This window comes from Tachypleus tridentatus, chromosome 12, assembly GCF_004210375.1.
Source record: "Tachypleus tridentatus isolate NWPU-2018 chromosome 12, ASM421037v1, whole genome shotgun sequence".
Classification (NCBI taxonomy): domain Eukaryota; kingdom Metazoa; phylum Arthropoda; class Merostomata; order Xiphosura; family Limulidae; genus Tachypleus; species Tachypleus tridentatus.
In genome coordinates, this window is record NC_134836.1 from 46,435,440 (window position 1) to 46,456,718 (window position 21,279).

The 21,279-nt window shown below is 31.4% G+C and overlaps 1 protein-coding gene across 1 annotated transcript in view; it reads left to right on the forward strand.

The window, feature by feature from the left end:
* Positions 1–21,279, forward strand: part of LOC143233193 (protein Aster-B-like) — a 49,339-nt gene that overhangs the window by 5,290 nt on the left and 22,770 nt on the right. Inside the window, exons 3-10 of the mRNA XM_076469164.1 lie at positions 1,479–1,785; positions 5,304–5,388; positions 6,512–6,615; positions 7,244–7,420; positions 12,287–12,532; positions 13,616–13,769; positions 14,219–14,365; positions 18,501–18,619. Coding sequence (XP_076325279.1) covers positions 1,479–1,785; positions 5,304–5,388; positions 6,512–6,615; positions 7,244–7,420; positions 12,287–12,532; positions 13,616–13,769; positions 14,219–14,365; positions 18,501–18,619 — 1,339 coding nt within the window. The remainder of the gene's footprint in view (positions 1–1,478; positions 1,786–5,303; positions 5,389–6,511; positions 6,616–7,243; positions 7,421–12,286; positions 12,533–13,615; positions 13,770–14,218; positions 14,366–18,500; positions 18,620–21,279) is intronic.

Sequence of the window (21,279 nt, forward strand, 5' to 3'; positions counted from 1 at the left end):
TGCTGATAAGTTTTGTAGTAGAAGTGACCTTCCATGATGCATTTCCAACTTCCTTTTATCACACAGCTATATATATTCCTCGGGTTTTGCTGCAGGTTGTGCTGAATTTGCACACACAATGTTTTAGTTTCTTGGAATGGAGGCTTCTCTTCCCTTTTGGTTTCTAGACTTGAGGTGAATGGTTGAGGACCTTCTTTGTACAATGGATTAGCCAAATTTTTCTTACTGCTACTGGATTGGACTGGAATTAATCTTCTGTTTATAGTCCAATGTGTCCTAGCCACTCTACACACATTCATTTTCCTTAGGGATTTGGAATTGTTACCTTGTTCAATCCTTTAATTGTGACACCACACCTGTTGGCTCTGCATGGGCAAAGGGTATACCTGGTTCAAATGTGATTTTCCACATGTGTGTTTCCTCCCCGTAGAGAGGGCTCATTCAGTAGGTAGGTATGCTTCAGATGTTTTTGAATGGTGCTCATTTTACACAAGTCTCTCTACCTTAGCAATGTGAGATTCTAGGATTAACTGTGAGAGGACATAAGTAATCATATTGGAAGGTTATATTTTCCTACACTAAAAATATATTTTTTACAGATATTTGCCTTCTCTCACAAGTTCTGTTTGTCCACCTCGCTTCCAGTGTTGTTTGTTGTGTCAAATATGAAAGTGAAGATTGGGTTCAAGTGCATAGAGAAAGTCAGCTGTAATAGGGAGTTGTTTTGGTGGAGTACTGTTGCATACTTAAATGTAGTTAAACCACATGATAAATACAATAAATTTGGGGAAAGTTTCAAGGCTAGCAGTGGGCAAAAATTTGTGCACTAGAGGGCAGTGAACTCAGGAATAGCTTTAACTGCAAGAAACTGTATATATCAGAAATATATTTTCAATGTAGGAAATTATTAACATGAATACTATATGTTTGACAAAACATATTTGGTAAAACCATCCACAAAATAAAGTTGTCATAAAAATGAGGTAAAAGTGGAGGAAAGTAAATTAAACATTATATGTTGACTTGTTTGGATGTTGGAGTGTTTTAGCAATCAGCAACTTCTACATCTATGTAGTTGTATGCTTGTAAGTACACACATGCACACATACTTTTATTACTCATGTTTATGTACCTGTTGGTATGATGTATCGATTGCAAGAAGGTTATATGTAATATCTGTATTTCTAATCAATGTTTCCTTATGATTCATATCTATCTTACTAAATACAGTTTCTATTTTTATTCAATATTAAAATATAATTCTTTACATTTTCTTTGTTTTTTTAGCCTCAAGTTAACTTCCCTCTTTTTTTTCTTCAATAGTTTTATTTAATATTTTCTATTTTTTGTTTTCTATTCCAAGCAATAAATTTTACCTGATGTTGAAAGTAAATTTTGTACCCATAAATTGTGATAAAAAAACAAGTTAATAATTATTTACGTTTACCTATGTAAAGAAAATGTGTTTCCTTCTTCAGAACATACAGTCCAAAACTGACACATTCTGAGCAGGTTCACAGTAGTCCTCAAGAAACCTCTGTTGATAAAGTGCTTGCTGGCAGTTCTGGAAGATGTATTGCATCTCCAACTGCAGTCCCCTCGGGTGGTAGTTCTGCAGATAACACAAACTGGCAGGATTCTGTGAGTCGATCTTCAGAATCAGGAAAGTCTGTTGATTGGACTGTTTTTTATAAACAATCGGAGGTCCAGAATAGAGAAGTGGCAAAGTCAGATCGATCAAGTAAAGGGAGTGATAAAAAGAAAAAGTCTTCATCTTGGTATAATGTAAGTTGTTTTGGTTGTAATATATACATTTTAATGAAGTTAAGTAAGCAAAATCACAAGGAAGGACTGTGTTAAAAACTGCAAATCTAGAGCTCTGACTAATTATGTTAGTTTGTTGTAACTGAAAAAACAAGCCAAAACAAAAATAAATTAAAATTGAAGAGATCCCAGGTGCAAACTATAATGTGGTATTATAAGATGTACCCTCAGTTTTTGAGCTTACTGTAAAAGTAGGACCCACATTGCAGTGGAGGTACACCATCCATCAATCTTAATCTCCATTCGCAAGAACTTGTAACAAACCATGAATGGACTTTCTCAAATTTACAAACACTCATTATTCATGTGCAGTTAAAAAATGTTGAAACTGTGAATACCTGTACAATTAATGTTAAGCTTGAGGACATGTGTATTAGCTCTGCTGGTGAACAATGTATACAGCATCTATAGCCTAACAAGCAATGTGTACATGTATGTGTGTAAGTGATACGTGATGTGTTTATGTATTTTATTCTGGGCAGTACATAGCTGTGGCAAGACTATTGTGGCTAAGGAACCCTCTACTTGATTATGCCATCTAAAAGAACCCATGCTAATGAGCAGTGAAACCATGAACAAATATACTTGCCAGTATGTTGGGATATCACAATGTGGGAGTTCACAGCTGTGATGTGCCTTATTTAAAAGATAGGTAGTTTAGAGCTCTTTGGCTTCTGAAATTGGCAGGTAAAAGTCTTTGCATCATTTGCAGTGAGCACCTTGGAAATATTCTAAATAGTAATCATGAATGAAAGAGGAAATACATGTGGAAAAAAATGTTACTGCCCTATGGACTATGTGCTAGAATGCATTAAAAATGCTTTATACAGGGTTGGAGTTGGTTGAGGTTAAATTCACTGTGTGAGGAGTCCCATTATTTCTGTATTTTCTTGAGACTTCTCCAAGTTCCTACCCTTTACATTTTGGTGACACATTGCTCAAAGGCACAGAATATACTAAGTTCAGAAATGGTGTAATCTCCCACTGGGATTTTGTTTTTAATTCATTATTAAACCTCTTTTGGTCCTCCTTTGGGCATTTCCATAAAGAGGAGTAATCTTCTCTCTGACCCTCAACCAGTCCAATGTGGGATTTTACCTTTTGTGAGAAAGTGAACATTTTCCTAAACTGTTGTTTAATATGAAAACAACTACCAAAAACAGTACTAACATAGTTCTATTCCATCAAATAAATACAATTGTTCATCCTTATAAATTATTTTCAGTGTGGGAGAAATATTCTGCAAAGTTTCCACTTTACCCTAATATAAAGTAATATGAGTACTTTAAAACTGTAGAACCTAGAAAGAACACTATAAATAATGTACAATGTGCAAGGAGTTTCTTAGCTGATGTACTTGGAAGTTAATCACAAAAAAATTTGGATATTTTCTGTTTCTGTTTTTACATTAAGAAAGCCTGTAATGTGCCAAAAATGTTTTGAGGCCTTTCAGATTTATGGAATTAAGTAGCTAGTAAATTATGAAGTCTTCTAATAGTTTTTAGCCAATTTCATTATTATTATTTTTTTTTGCTGGGGTCACTGTGTAACAAGCTGTAAACAGTAATTTGAATGAGTAACTATTGACTCTTGGAAGAACTCTTAAGCAGCAAAATAATTTATTTTTTACAATATGGCTTAGAATTTATTTTCCCTTTTATTTGCTGATTTTCTTTTCTTTTTTTCCAATAGTGGTGGATGTATTATTTTGTTAAGCTTTTGATTCGTTTTGTGAAACAGACAAGTTAAGTTAAGGAACCACCAAAAACATGATTAGTATACCTTTTGTCATGTTACTGTAACAATTATTGAGATTAACTTGATATTATTTAGTTGATGTTAATGGGCATTTAAGTTATATTTAAATTCAAAGACTTTCAAAATGCATAATTTAAAAACTATATCTCTTTGGTGTTTAGATAAGGGTAAAATTGACTAATTCAATGGAGTTTACTGCTGAAATACATTTGGTAAGGCAGTTTAGAATAGAACATTGCATGTCTATAATTCTTGAATGACTAAGGTAGTGAAATTTAAAATTATTTTCAAGGGCCAGATATTATCTTGTACTGAAAGGCATTTTCTTCAGCTATTCATGTATGAAAAATAAAGATGCCATGTTTAAACCTAAAAGGATTAGAAGGGCAGGCATGTACAAAAAAACGAGATGATGTTTTATAGTTGATGAAAACTGGACACTCAAAACTGTAGTTTGAAGGCTCCAGTTTACTTTTCTTACTTTCTGTGTACACATTACTCAAAATCATTATAAACCAACAAATCTGTATACATCCTATGGTACAAAACACATGGTTGTATGTATTAACATGTTGGATTTATACTTTTGCTCACAGCTGGCACTTTAGACGAGTTTCAAAGTGGAATCAGTTATTTATTAAAAACAAGGATGGTTTGAATTTGATGTTTAGTCCTTCTTATTTTAGTTGTTTATCAAAACCTAAAGTAGAAAGGTGAAACTTAAGTGAGTCAAAATAACGAATCATGGATGTGTATTTGTTTTTCTGAAATTGATTGCAAAGGAGAAATTCCATTGTTTCCCCGAACCTTATTTGGTTTTATATTGCTAAACAAAGTTGAAGTAATTTCCTTTCATAGATTTGATTCTAAATATGGTTCAAGGAATTTTTTTTGTTTACAATCAAATAAAGTCGTTTGACTAAGTTCATTCAAAAATTCACCTATAGAGATTATGTAGGTTTTGTTAATGATTAATATAGTTGTAATTTGAATAAGTTTAAAGTTTTTTAGTTTGTTTCTAAATGCCTCTCTGTGACTTATCCCTATTTTACATGATCTTGCAAAGCATTTATACCTAATGTCATGCATCTCACTCTTGGTTTAACAGTAACTTGGGTGTTGGAGTATATTTTAACTTTGTAAGAAGAATGTACATGTGTGTTATGCATATTAATTGTTGGACTAATTATACATCTTGACAGAATATTGCAAACTGAACAATTTCAGTGATTATAATGATACATATTAATTATAATTACCGATTGCTGAAATGAGTCTGTTTGCAATATTCTGGCAAAGTTGTATTGTTAGAAATGTGAATTTGCAAAGCTACTTTACCATACATTCCTGGTACCCTTTTTATATTATCAGAGAATAAATAAATAAATAAAGGATTTTAATTTCCAAAGCTGTGCATCTCTTGGTGCTTTTGGTTTTACTATTATATATTGTAAATACATGCAAAAAAACTATTAAAAAAAATGCAATATCTTTTTTTTTTTAAATCAGACATCTCTACAACTATACATATTCAAATTTGTTAACTGGAGAAACTGTTACTGTAACACTGTATTGAGGCTTTTATTTTTGTTTCAAACTAAGATTAGTATGCAAGAAACTTTGTTAATTATAGTGTGAATACATAGGAGTCACAAGTGTACTTAACACACCATATCTTTGAAAGTGTGCTTGTTTTGTTAGTAATTTAAATGATTTCCCAGGTTCTGAATCCAACATATAAGTCACGAAGTGATGACTTCAAACGTCTTTTCAGAGACCTGCCAGAGTCAGAGCGACTTATTGTAGGTAAGAGTTTTGGATAAATAATTTCAGGAAATCGTATAGTTATCAAATAGCATCACATACTGTTTCCTGTGGTGATTTTGTGCAAGAATGTTTACATGAATTTACCCTACACAGTGTAACAAAACTAATGCCTCATATTGTTTAAGACGAGAAGGTTGAAACCAACTATTGCCATACATCATTAGACTTACATGTGTGGAATATTCGTTGAACACCTTGTGAAACAGTTGTAATTTTTTAGGTGCCTAATTTCCTGCTTACACTGTTACCTGTCTTACGTTCTCTGCATTTTTTCAACAGTTGACATATCAATTAGTGTAAATGAGATTGAAAATTTTTGTATTGGTTTTGCAGATTTATTCATATATTTTTCTTGCTACAATTTGATTTTTGGTTTTTGTATTATCATGACATTAGCCTTTATTTTTAATTCATAATTATATTTTTTATTTATAGTCATGTGCTTTTCTTATGTTTGCATTCACATGCATGTACTAAACCAGATTTAAATTCATGCAGTGTCTAATAACCTTTTTTGACAGTAAAATTTCACATAATCTATATCTACATCTTATATTTCAAAGATCTGTTTAATGATAAAGGTTTGTATTCAGTAGTGTGTGTGTACCCTATGTCTGTGCTTGTACCAGATAAATTGTGTTGTCAATGCTTAAAAATAACTTTTAATTTTATATGCTATATATAATGCACAAATTGTAAGACTATGCTTTGCCAGCTCTGACATTTGGGTGTATGATTGAAAATACTGTTAACAGCAAGTGATACCCAACTGTTGTAAAAAAAAAATATATATATATATATATATATATATGTTTAATTAGCTATTCTCATTACCAGGTTAATTTTAGTTGTTTTTTTCCAAGTAGGTAACTTGACTTGCTTTGATTGGAAATTAATATTAACTCTCCATGTACATCATATGAGTTGTTGTATCTTGTTTGATTGATATAGTGTTTCACATAAAAATTGTGGTGTTCCATCATTATTAGTTTGGTGAGCTACAAAATTATTATAGTTAAAATAATTTATTAGGTACTATGACCAGATAGGACAGACTGTTGAAAATGACTTGTACTTTTCTAACATTTTTATGCCTTTTCAGACTATTCGTGTGCCTTACAGAAAGATATTCTAGTCCATGGACGATTGTATGTTTCAGAGAACTATTTTTGTTTCTATGCGAACATCTTTAGATGGGAAACCTTTGTAAGTACATCATAAGAATTTTTACCATATCATAAAATTTTATTTTATAGACAATTGAATGTGTATAAGGTATAATTGTTAATAAATTAATTATATGTATTTAACATTTAATTAAACTAATTGAACTTTCAAACATTTAAATCACTTATCTTTCACAATGTGGCCTGAATTTTTCCCCTTTTTTTTGCTAAAATATCATTTATAGCAAAGATTTCCAACTGGTGTAACAGTCATTATAACATTTATACTCTTTACAATTTAATTGACTAGATGTAAATAGATGTACATGATGTGATCAGTAAGTGTAAATATAAACCTTTCAGCATTATTAATAGGCATGATAAGTTTTGAATTTACAGTTTTATCATAAGGATATTGAATAGAGAAAAATATTCTCTTAAACTTTGTAAAGACATTTGGTTGATGAAATGATACATATTTGTTGGGCAGTTTAAGTACTTGTATTCTTGTCAGGCCACTGAAGTATAGTTTATTATAAACATATAGCTGTTTATATTCAAGAGCATTAATACTATATTAATAGTGTATGTATTTGAAAATTTTGATTTGTAAAAACTGTTGATTAATTTGAAGCATACCATACTTAAAGTAGCTTAACATCTGTTAGCTGCTGATTCAGTGTCGAGATATTACAAGTATGACCAAAGAGAAAACAGCCCGAGTAATTCCAAATGCTGTACAGATATGCACTGATAATGAGAAACACTTCTTTACATCATTTGCTGCTCGAGATAAAGCCTACCTGATGCTATTCAGAATATGGCAAAATGCCCTTTTGGAGACAGTAAGTAGAAAGTGCACTAATAAATGTTTCCTAACAAGTATAGTTTACTAAGTTTGTGTGATATTTTTTTCTCATACAATTTGATGTTGCTGTTGAATTAGAATAACAGTTTTCAAATGTAAACTCCAGTGAACAGAAAATGTAGGATTAAAAAAATTACTTAAGATGTAATTAAATAGTCTGCCAGTTTCTAAGAATAGATTGAAATCAAGATCTCAGTAATGATCTATGAATTTAGAGAATTGAAACAATCTATGTGTTAATGGAGATATCAGAATATTTTTGAAAAAAAGCAACTTTTTTCATCTCTTACTGTGGCACAGAAGATAACAGTTTTCAAGGTCTTAAATAATAAACACTTAATGTCAAAGAACTGAACACTTTTGTTTGTGATAATGTGGTATGTAAGTATGTTATGCATTTTATACATTTTTATTTCAGTGTTAAGGTAGAATTTTTTGTTTAATTTGCATTTATGTATTTTCACATAACACATGGTTCAGAAGACCATTACATTGACTTTGTTGTAACTACTTTTATTAATCTTTAGCTATACTACCTGTTCTGCTTTTAGAGGAATTTCTCTAATGTTGCATTTTGTGCAAAAATTTAGGTTACAGTAGTATCTTTGAATGGTAAGCCATCTTGTGTCACCTCTCTTAACACTAGCTTGGTCAATTTGACCGACCATGTTACCTTTTTGAACTTGTTTAAAGTCTTTATAGATTTACACAGATTTTCTGTGTGTTAAACTTTTTCAGTTTTTATGTTGTAAGAAATTGTAATTGAAAAGTACTTGTGTCATGTAGTAGGTAACCTGTATCTCTTACAGATAAGAAATGAGTTTCATCTGATCTTGTTAATAGCCTATTTGTATAATTAGTTCTTGAGAAATTCCAGTGAAATTCCTAATCTCAGAGATTATTGTGATTGACATATGACTAGAGAGAAAAAAAGACAATGTCTCTTTTAATGAATTTATTAACCAATTAGAGACTGGGGTGGTGCTTTTCTTCTCACAATGGAAATACTTAACCAAATTATATCTAGTGATGACAAGAAAACCTACTTGTAGAGAAAAATATATAGGTAAAAATGGATGGTTTGAGTTGAGAAAATTTTAAAATTTGTTTTGTAAACCTGACGATGACTGAAGAATGTCAAAATGTTGTTTGCTTCTCTACATAAAAATTTCATCAACCCAAACCAGCAGTTTCTATGTATACAAATTATATCTAGTTTTGGCTTAAACAGATATTATAATTTTAAGAATTTTTATCATTTTTGTAGTAGGGAAATTTGAGTTTTTTTTTGTCAGTGAGAGTTTGAAAAAAAAAATTAAATATTCCTTCTTTTTTAAAATTTTGAACTTTTCTAATGTTCATCAAAAAGTTCTGTTTCCTATATCCAGTCAGTTTCAACTTGATTAATGCTCATTAATATGCCTTTTTTCATACTTTATTTTGCAAATCTTAGTTGTCACCAATTTTAGTTATAATAAGTAAACGAGTGGCAAATCTATCATTGATCTAAGATATCAGGTCAGACAAGGTAACAATATATCTAATACATATACTTCCTTTTCAACGAATCTAAAGTTATTTGATGTGTTTTGCAGAGATACCAACCATTATGATTTTAGTGTATACATTATGACTATACGCTCATACAGACAAATATTACGACTTGTTGCAACTCCCAAATTATTATATATTATATAGGCCTATACAATAAAGTAATAAATTTTTCCCCCAGGGCTTGAAAGGGGTGAAAACAATTTCTAGTGAGATACAAATAAATTTTGACAATAAATAAAAGACAGTCCAAATGGCTGCTTGCGATAATCATGTTTGTGCTTGAAATAATAAAAAAACTATTTGTATCTCCGACGTCTACCAATAGTTTGAGTGTGGTGCTTCTCCATACTGGGTACGTGGGGGAATCCATAGTTATGTCATCAGTGTTTGTCAGCCAATCAACGCTCATGTATATGGGTATTTCTCGTGTTCTAAGCGGCATAGAAACACCAATGCGATCGTTCACAAGTTGTAAAAAAAGAGACCTCGTTTACCAGATTGTCTTGTTTCTGGCAAATCTAAAAGGACTAAAACTGTGAAAGGGTTCTGTCTACAATCATTACACTCGGTCATTTGAAATAGTTGGCATCCCTGGTATTGTTTAAATATGATTAGTTTAACAATTATATTCAATAAGTAAGCATTTGAGTTCTCAATATTTTCCTTTGTTCTACCGTATTCCTTAAACCTAACTAGGCTTGCCTGATGTCTTTTTTATACAAGAAACTCTCTGTGGGTTTCAAACAAAAACATTTTCAAGAATGAAAAGAATGTCTAAATAAACTATAAAATTTCTTCTGAAATGTTTGGTTTGTTTTTAATTCTTCTAAACTCTCCACTAGATTGTAACAAAAGGTTGACCTGAAGGTGACCTAAGAAGGTTGAAACATTGTTTTCTGCTTTATTAGTAAAAGTGTTGATACCCATACCAACTGTCCTGAGATACATTTTTACTTCAGGTGTTTTCTCGTCATCATGAATGCTCCACTATATTTCATTATATTTCTTTACAGTAGGTTACTATGTTACTTTTACACAGATCCATAGGTTAAGCTTTTCATTATTTTATTCACTGTACAATAACTTATAATCTGCTCTATACAATGGTATTTAAACTTTTTTTTTCAAAGTTAAGGCTCAGTGGTTGTTAACATGACATACTGTGAGGTCATTTGAGTGTTGGAACAGAGTAAGAGAAGCAAAGTAATATGAGAAACAAAATCTTGAGAAAAATTTCTCAAGAGATGATATATTTTTGATAAATGTGTATAGGTGAGACTTCTCGGAACACTGCAAAAATGTAAATTTTGAACTTTTGTTTTACATTTATTGTTTTTCATTTGTACTAGGTAAATTTAGAAAATGAAAAATGTCAATTTCAAATACTTCTGACTAAAAATTGTTGAAACAGATGTTTACTTAAATTTGGAAAGTTCATTTGGAGTTGTGCATTTAACACTTCAAAGGTGTTCACTGGGCTGTTAGCAACCCTCATAGAATTCACCACGATGAAGACAAACTTCATGTTCAACAACCACAACTATGTACAAACAAATGATCTAAGCATGGGCAACCCAGTATCACCAGTTCTAGCCAATATTTTTATGACACAAGTTGAAACACTATACTGGTACAGATATGTAGATGACACGGTTGCAGGATTCACATCTACAGAACACACACTTAATTTTTTCAATCACATTAACGCTATACATCCCAACATTAACTTCACATATGAACAAGAAGAAAGCAATCAAATATCATTTCTTAATCTCAAAATTACAAGAACTGATACACAACTTAAAACAGAAATCCACCAAAAAATCACCCATACTGGACTATACATTCCTTGGGACTCAGCACATGAAACAAAACAAAAACTTAACATACTAAGAAACCAAATAAATGCAGCCATAAAACTATGCTCACCAAATAAAATTAATGATGAATTAGACAAAATAAAACAATACTTCATCAACATCAATAAGTTTCTTCCATAAACCATAGAAAACATTATACATACATACCTAGACAGAAAGCAAAATTAACCAACAAAAGTAAATATATCTCACAAATCAAAAAATTTCAAAACCATATTCTGCTGCATACCATATATTCCCAACATCAACAGAAAAATAACCAACGTTTGGCAAAAACTAGTAACAAAATATGACATTCCAGTTAATACCAAATTTATTCAAAAACCAGGCACAAAACTGAGGTCTATGCTATGTAAAAACTACACTGACAAACACCACACCAACATTATTTATAAAATACAATGTGATAACTGCCACGACTTCTATATTGGAGAAACAAGTAGAAAAATGGAAACCAGATTCAAAGAATATAAAAAGTCACCTTCACACGTTTACGAACACTGCAAGTCAAATAAACATAACCTAACCATAGAAAACACTCAAATACTGAATAAAGAAACAAACATAAACAAACGCAAAATTAAAGAAGCCTTACTTATACAACAACTTAAACCCAAAATAAACCAATACAAAGGAACATCTTTATATCTATATTAAAAAAAAATAATATAATTAATAACAATAAAATAATATAAAATTATATATTCAAACATCTAAGCCTGCCCTCTACATTTCAACACTCAGTTACACAACCCCTTTCAAACGTGGTCAGCTTCCGGTCAGTTACCTCTTTCTTTCTTTGTGGACCTGATGATGACTGAAGAATGTCGAAACATTGTTCTTTCCTCTATATAAAAAAAATTTTCTCAACCCAAACGAGCCGTTTTTACATAAATATGAGCTGTTTAAGGTTAATGGATTAACTAAAAGAAATATGTTAAAATGGTTACTAATTAAGTGTAATATTTTTCATATTTATAACTCATAAAGAGTTTTTGTGTTTAACTATCTTGGGTATTTCATGACTTACTTTAAAAAGCAATACATAATTTTGTTGTATGTTTTCTCTTGCTTAAGTTTATCTCAAATTGTTTTAAAAAGTTTAATTTCTCATATATAGAATTTAAAGAAAATATTTTTTTTGTCTTGTACATTAAAACATTTGACTTGCAACTTGTGGGTCATGACATAAAACCTATTACTGGTCATTCTAACTCTTTCAATTGCAGAGGCTTTATGATGTTATGGTGAGCCACACAACGTTAGGAAAGATTAGTCAAAAAGTTGACCTTGGGTGCTTTTGACTACCTTTCCTTCCATTCAGCTTATCACTTTAAAATAGGAGACAATTAGAACATAAAATTGCATGAAATTCAACAAACAAATATTCTTTTTATGTTTTCAAATAGCCCATGTCATCACAGGAGATTTGGCAGTGGGTACATCACAGTTATGGAGAAGTACTTGGACTAACTAGCGATGATGAAGACTATGTTCCACCGCTATCACAAGATGATGAACACAAAACCGACAACAGTCTTGTTGGTGTTGAAGTCGATGAAACACTTAAAGAAGATGGCTGTACATCTGAGAAGTATGAAACAGCATCAGCCACAACACATGATGTGGAGGAGTTCTCAGTAGCGGTGACAACAGTGAGTTAAAGTTTGCAAATTGTATGATGTTATGTTTGTACATGAAGTTTTATCTAGTCACATTTATACACTTGTAAGTGTTATTGTGATTCTTATGCAAAAAGGATAACTTTTTTAAAATATCCAGTAATTAAAAAATTGATGTAATTGTTCAAATGACAGTAGAAATGTGTTTAATTATGTAAATGGTTTGAGAAGTGTATATTGGGAATAAGTTTACAGCCTGTTATAAAGTGCGGGTGGAACAACACGTACCAAAACTACATTTTGACATTTTGTAAGTAGTATGATGCCACCAAAAATTGATTAGCTTTGGGAATGGTATGTAATAACTCATAAAGATGTGTTCAGATCAGGGATTTCAAATTTCTAAGATAGAGATATCCATTTTACTTAATGGAATTGGAAAACAAAGGAATACAGATTAACCAGAGGCACCAATACCACCTGAGAAAAAGACCTGGAACAAGTTGTGATAGAGTAATGATAAGTAAAATATAATGTCTTGTAACAGATGAGAATATCTGAACAAAAGTTCAGTGACAAAAGCTATCCACATGCCCCAGGTAAAGTACATAACATAATTGAGAAGGATCTTCACTTGTAAAAGTGACTCAAGTTACGTGTACACAACTTGCTTCCACAACATACTAGTTTAACTGTTGCAGTCTTAAGGAACTATCAAACTAAATAGGTATTTATACTGTTTTGTACAAATGCATAATGGCCAAGTTGACTGATGCAGCACTTATGGATTTTTTTTATCATCAGACTGTTGAAACAGGTGTTGTGAAACAGTCATCTTTGGACATTAGATAGATTAATGAAAGCATTCAGAGAGGAGTGGTGTGATTTAGAAATGACATTTTTTTTATGACAGAACATTTTCTAATGGCAGCTACCTTGCAGAACTGTTGTATAGATGTGCAGTTATCAGGTAAAGAATGACTGGTTGTGGGGAATGGACTGCAAAGTGATAGTAAGACACCAAATTCAAATTGATATAAACATACTTAAACTCTGTATACTTGTTGGTTTAAAAGTTATACTTTGTGATCACACTGCTTTTATATTTTATTTTAGGAGACATTACAACAGTCAGACGTCTGTGAACCCTTAGAAATGGAAACTGTTGAAGGCTTGCAGCAAGTACAAAACATTATTCCAGCAGGAAAAGTACATTCCTCTCAGCTTCCAACAGATTTCAGTGACACTACAGAGTCAGGATTAGATGACAGTAAGAGATGTGATACCATAATAACATTGTAAAATTACAACAGAAAATATAGCACATATATCTGTGTACTTGATTAAGATCTTCTGCTTTTGTGTGACTAGAATATTTTAGGTAGCTTACAATAAGGTTGGCGGAACTTTGTATTTGGTTAATCAGTGCAGGATAAGGAAACAAAGTAATCCATGTCAAATGGTTTGATTTCATGAATAACCAGAAGATTTCTGTGAAAATCAAGTGTGATTAGTGTGTGACATAGTGATATATTTCTTATCAATGTTATCATGAAGTTGTTTACATTACTGATTGTTTTAATAGTACCTTATTTTAAATTGTGCTTTAACTTTTGTTGTCCTCTAAAAAAGCTCTCATAATTATATGGTTTCTGTGTAGGTTAAATTAAATTGTCACGTGTAAATATGATTTCTTAAAATTATCTCTTTTTATGGTAGTTGGTGAAATACCTTGTATGTGTTCCACTCATGATGGTAAGGAGATGATGAACTGCATAATACCATTACCAATTGATCAAGTCTTTACACTTGTCTTCACTGGATCAAAGTTTTTTCATGATCTTCTCACTTCAAGAAAAACATTTAGTAAGTATGAGCATACTTAGTGCATATGTATACATATATGTGTTTGTTTATTCAGATATAGTCAACATGCAGTTGTATATTAATTGTTAGAGGTAGTTTGATTTTCAGGCATTACATGTATTCTATTCAGTGTTTTAACTTACTTAACAAGTTTCTTAAGTATTTTTCTTAAAAGTTTTAAACTGTTTTTTTTACAGTGTTACTCTTCTGTTGACTGAAGCTACTTTTATTGTGTTTCTAAAATAAACGTTGTTAAAACAGAAGTTAGTAGAAAAGTTTGTGTGAAATAAATGGATTTAGTTTCTGAAATGTAAATTTCACTGTTAATTTTATTGTAAGAAAAACTGATACACAGTCTCTTCACATAAATATGGTTTACTTGCACTATTATGTAATTTTTATATATCCTCCAGCTGGAAAGGTCTGCACAGTAATTAGGTCCTGTGTAGTAAATATGAACCAAATTTTGCAGGTCAGTTCCCTTATGGATGGAGAACAACCCTGTTGACTGTTGGGTTAAAAGCTCGAAATCCAGTGTTAAAATTAAAAAATAATTATTTCTTTACAAAAAAATAAAACATTACCACAAAATTCACATGAACACCAACATCATATTTATTAACACACACATTCACACATAAAGATAATGGCTTGAAGGATTAACCATTCTGTTTATTGTTCTTCTTATTTTATAGATAACGAAGTTTTTGTGCAGATTGATATCTAATATCCACTTTCAAAACGTAATGTAACATTTTTTTTCATTTTACTAATAGTTTTCCATAAAAAAATAAAATTATTGACACTAAAAATATTTATAAAATTAAACCATTTTTCAAAAATGGTACATTACCTCTTCTAACTTATATGGCTGATCTTATTCAGTGCTGCCCTCTATATCCAAAAAACTTCGTTTTGCATGCCACAAACCTTCTGTCTCACCTTCATTGGTTCAAATATCTCTATCATGCAAATCATTGTGTGTCAACCCACAATCAATGAGTGCAGCTTACTCTCATGACACACAGCTCCCTCTGTAATTTTTCATTTGGCAGTGCTTGTGTTCTGATGTTTTTTGTTTTTTTCTTATGGTGTTGTTCATGTGAATTGTGATTTTAATAGTTTTAATTGCTGAAATAGGATTTCTTCATTATTAATTTTTTTCTTTACATTAAACAAAACTTTTAACTTAAATTCCACATTTGCATATTTTATATCAAACACTTTTATTTGATTTGTGTATTTCTACAATGAATTCTGAGGTTCATGTTCCCACTTTGGGTGTTATACCTCAAGCACTGTTTTCACAAGATGCAGCTGGGGGAGACCCATTGTGGATTTCTCATTTATTATTCATTATGTGGTCATCCTTTGCCTGAACTTGCCCCATAAATTCTTCTAAGCAAGCTGAACCTGCTTGGGCCAGTGAGGATTTGATAGCCTTTATAAATCATTGGATTTTACCATGTTTTTTTCCTATACACCCTGCAGAATCAGCAAGGTTTAATATGGCATTTTTTTCAACATGATTTCTTGGTTATATTATGTTTTATCCATCTCCTTATTTTTCTGCAATTCTTTATTACTTCTATATTGGCTTACTTTTCATCTTCATCTCTCGATTTACATGTGTGGTTTCATTGTAGTTGTGATTCGACTTTGTCCTGGATACATTTGTTACCTCTTTCCTTTTGAGATTTCTGTATTTGGTGATATGTTTTTGATCATGTATCTGAGACTATGGAATCTTGTGTATAATTTCTCCATCAACAATCAATCCTTTCCTCTTTGCTTACACATTTATTATAGTTAGAGCCATGACATACCCCTGCTCCTTTTCTGTCCTGGTTCTTATCTACTTGTTTCTGTATCCCTTCTGAGGTTTGATTTATCCTATTGTTTTATTTAACATTGATGAGCATGTTGTCAGTAGCACCAGAGACTAACCAGAGGATTGAGGTTCAATTAGAGCTTAACTATATTATATTGTTTCCTTTTGGTGATTTTATACTACAGTTCCATGAATTCTTCTGGTTTTATCATTGGAACTTGCTCTACAATTTCTTTTCCCATTTCCTTTGTCTCAAGTATTTTACATTTCATATGGTTTGGGATTCTGCCACCAGCCTGTGTCTGTCCAATGAGGTACAAGATTTTCTGTTTGTACAGGCCTTTCATCATTTTTATCCAGGCTGTTTGTTGTCATCATACCAAACCAGAGTCTGGTGGCTTGTACTAGGGTTGTTCCACCTCATTCTAATTTTCATTTTGTCCCATTTTACCTTGAACTCATTTCTTGCCATTAGCTGGGTGTTTTTCTTCAGGTTTATTGCTGATAAAGGGAATGCCATTAATGTTTATTTGCATGTCTTGATATTTCATCACTTGTGACTCTCTCTTTTGTTTATTCAAGATGGTTTCTCTGTTTGAAGCAGTGCCTTTAAGGTTTACTTCATTTCTAGATGTTTTTTTTTTCTCCTCTTCAGAGCATTTGTGTTTCAGTTATACTTCTGAGGTTTCACTTTTTTCTTTCTTTGGTTAATAGCTACTGTTCTTTTGTTCCAAACAGGAGTCTGCTTGTTACCATTGTTAGCTCCTTCTAGAGATGGCTGTAATGAGCTGTTAATCAAGTAGGAGAAGTTCAATATCTCATCCATTTGGGTGTTTTTTACATGGATCTCAGATTGCCCTCCTCCTCTTCAATTTCATTCAAAGGGTTTTTAGTTTGATTACAGTTAGCAAAGTTCTACTGCTTTTGCAGATATGATATTTCATGATAGTCCTTATCCCCTTATAGTCCTATTAGGGGTCAGGCTCATATGCAAGCTCTTTTGTGGGCTTTTCATAGCAAGTGGAAATTTGCAGGGATCCTTAGTCACATCTTATTACCCTTCTTCCTACCTTTGTCAGCAATTGCATTGGTGGTTAGACTTGCCTTGCATGTTGGCATGTGTCTCACTTCCTGTTCCTCATCTGGTTTTTCACATTTCATCTATGCATTCTTTCAGAATTTGGAATAGAACATAACGTAATTATTGCACATTAATCTTACAAGAAGTTGCTATAGAATTAGTACACAACTGATGTATTACATTTCTTTGGTGCTAATGTCTAGTATGGGCACCTTTGATTCAGTAACAGTTTGACATTGCAAACTGAAGTTGTGTTCAGAGCTTTTTTTTTGTTGTTGTTGTTGATACTTATGTCAAGATGCAAACACACTTGCCCGTATGTCTGTTGTGCACTCTTCATCCATCCCAACTTGAGACTCCTGTTGTATCTGATCTCAACAACTATTATTAAGATCAGTTTTGTGAATAACTACAGGGAAAGTTTAAATACCATTGGATAGAGTATAGTATAATTTATATACACCAAGATTGGAATGAATAAAGTGGGTATAAATAATTTATGGTTTCCTGAGAAGGTGACTACCAAGCTTCTGCACAGAACAATAACAGATAAAGGTAATTTAGATGACCTATGAACAAACCATATTCCTAGAAGCTTTTTTAGTTTGTTTATGTGTTTTCTTTTTAGTTATATTGGTTTGAAATCTATTCAAAGTGTGCTTGACATAATAAGCTTAATTAGATTTATCATGCACCATGGGTGATGACAAAATATTTTAATGATTCAGATCCTTTGTAGTTGACTCTTATTGTTAAATTAAACTGTATTCAAACAATGCACTTGGATTAAATATTTTTTTATTTATAAAACAGAAGCTATTTATCAGATATAAATCAATCTTAACAGCTAATATTGTTAGCAAAAATATTGTTACCTGCAGTGCAGGTTAGCAGTAAATCTTTATTGAGTCTTTACTGTTTTTATGATTTGTATCCAGAAGTGATGATTAAATATTTCTCTGTAAGAAGGAAGACATCCAGGGATATCAGTGAAATACCAATGGTTCAGCAAGGATTAGAAAACTTTAATTTGTGAGCTGAAGAGATTTAAATATACTTATTTGAATACATTGCTAACCTGTAATGTGTTATAATGTACGAAAATGTTTATTTTTTACACATTCACAAGTAATCTGGTAGAATTGATTTTAAGCTCTATATGGTAGGTTAGCCATTTTAAAGATAATGAAAAACACAATAATGAGCAATGCTGTATTTTGCAGACATAATGGAGAGTCCCTGGCAACTTTGTGGAGAGAGTGGTCACAAGATGAGACAGGTTACATACACGTTGACGTTGAACCATTCAATGGCAAAGACTGCTCAAACAACAGAGACACAAGTAAGTGTTTACAGGTAAACTCACAAGAAATTTGGACACACGAGTGATGTAAGTGTTCACAGTAGTCAACACAAAAGTCTTATTAATTTATCACATGACAGAATAAAAGCTACATAAATGAAGTTTATAAAATATAAGGACAATATAAACTACAGAAAAAAAGCAAACTTACAACTGAAAATTTACAAATATATTGGTAATTGTTTTATTACATAGTGATTTAAGGACTTCACATGTAACATTTTAAAATTATACATAATTATGGTATCATATAATGCAGTTCAATAATGAAGATTTTCTCAAAAAGTAGTCTAAATGAAAATTCAAAACATCAGAATGAAAGTATCCTTGAAGTTTTAACATATTTTCTTTATTTGACCTTGTATAAAATCTTATAAAAATATGTCTCAGAACAGCTGGTATGGGTATTAACACTTATTGATAACCAGAGAATAATGTTTCAACCTTCTTAGGTCATCTTCATGTTAACATGTATAGTTATCAAAATTATTTTTAGAAACACTAGCTATAGCAACACATCTAAAAAAACTGACTACGTTAATTTCAACAGTTTTATAAGTTCAGTGCAAATGTTTTTTCCTTTTGTTACTGTCAACATGATACAAGTGATGTTTACAGGAATGAAAAAAATATGAACACACTAAAATTAACAAAATCTCTGTTGTGACAGTAAGTTATGGTTCTTTTCTGTAACATTCTTTGTCTAATGTAAGCTAGTCAGAAGGAAATCATAAGTGAAGGTAGAGGATAATAAATGAAAAATAAACTGAGTGAATACACTTATATTCCTGATAGTTAATATCACTGAAATTTTTGTCATTTGTTTAAATTCAGTGTAGAGAGAAGGCTGTTGCCAATGTGTGTTTGTTTTTTTATAAGTGTATTACATATACACAGAAACTCTTTAATACAGACTATACCATAACTGATTAATTCCACAAGTATAGGTAGAAACAAGAAAATACATACGACATTATGTATTCATTATAATTTGATGAAATGGGTGGGAATACACTTTTCCAGGTTTTCAGGAGTTATAAAATTACATATTTATTTCTTCCAATACAGGTGGATAGAGGTTTGATTTTCCACTTCTGTGTGTGTGTGTGTGTCAATAAGATTTTCTGAAAATGGTTTAATGGATTTGGCTGAAAGTTGGTTTATGTTTGTATGTGATCCAGTTTAAAATGGTTAGTTTTGGGAGCTTAAGGTCTAGCAAGGTGATGAAATAAAAAAAACGTCTCCTAACATGGAGACTGATTTCTCTCATTTTGCTCTATAACTCAGTCCAAAATGACTGTATTTTGATGAATCTTGGTGGACATATGTAGAATATTATTCCTCATTGTCTCGCAAAAAATGATTCATGCCTGTTGATAAGGGCAAACATACAGACACTTTTTTTATTTTTTGAGAGTTAAATGTAATTAACACTTTATGACTAAGTGTCCCCCCCGTTTGTGATATAAAATTAGACACATTTGAAATATAACATCCAAATATACTGATATTTCAAAAATCTGGTAAGTCAGTAAATACTGAGCTTCTTATTTTCATATGACCACCTTACATAATGTAACCAGTATTTGAAATTCAAAGAAAAAATAGACGTTACTTGCATATGGATAATTCTTCTTGAGCATAAGACTTGATAAGTTATACAATGAATATTCAGATAGACTTGTGTTTAGTAGATTTATTTGAATGTGCTTATAAATAGTGTTAAGGGCATACAGGTTTTAGAAAATGTTATAATTGCATTTTAAGACAGAATTTATGTGATGTACAAACAATGTGTAATCTAGAGAGGCACTAACTAGAGTTCATATTTCCATCATGCAGTGTTAATCGTATTAAGTTCTCCAAAAATATGCAACTATGTTATCCGTATGTCCATTGTTATTAACAGACATGGACCACTTTTGGCTGGACAGTGAGAAATAATAATCTACTTATGTTCACGAAATTAAATCAAAAGCCAATCATTTTCAACTATTGTAGAGCCAACATAATGTGGAAAGTCATTGTTCGTGTTAACATATAAGAATTTTTTTTAACATTTTCGTGACTGGGGCCTTGACTTCACCTCCAAAATCTTAATCATTTCTAACATTGGTCATAGTCGTAATGTATACCAACTTCTTTCAAATCCATTCAGTTGTTTTCAAGAAATGTTGCTGACAAACAAACACATACACAAGGGTGAAAGCATCTCATTTTTCTGTATTTATACTTTTGTGAAAGAAGTGATGTGTTGTACTTCATTTTTAGTGTGTTAAGATAGATATTTGAGGCTTTCACTCTCATATTACGGTGACGTACATGAATAATTAAGGAAACAGTATATAAGATCCCTCAAACTACAAGGTTCTTAGGAAAATTATCCCCCCCACTGATTCAACGAGTTCACATGAAATAAATGAATGTTAGAAACATGATAATTAGTTTCGGAGAGACACAAACACAGAAATACATGCACATAATGAGTTTTCACAAATCATAGATGTCACTATAGCATTTGTTGTTTCTGTATTAGCTTATAATGAGACAAGAGTTGTGAATTGTGTTTTGTTCTGCTTTTATGTACCGTTCTGAACACCTCTTGTACATCATGTTTGCATTAGGTTTTTTCAGTGTAT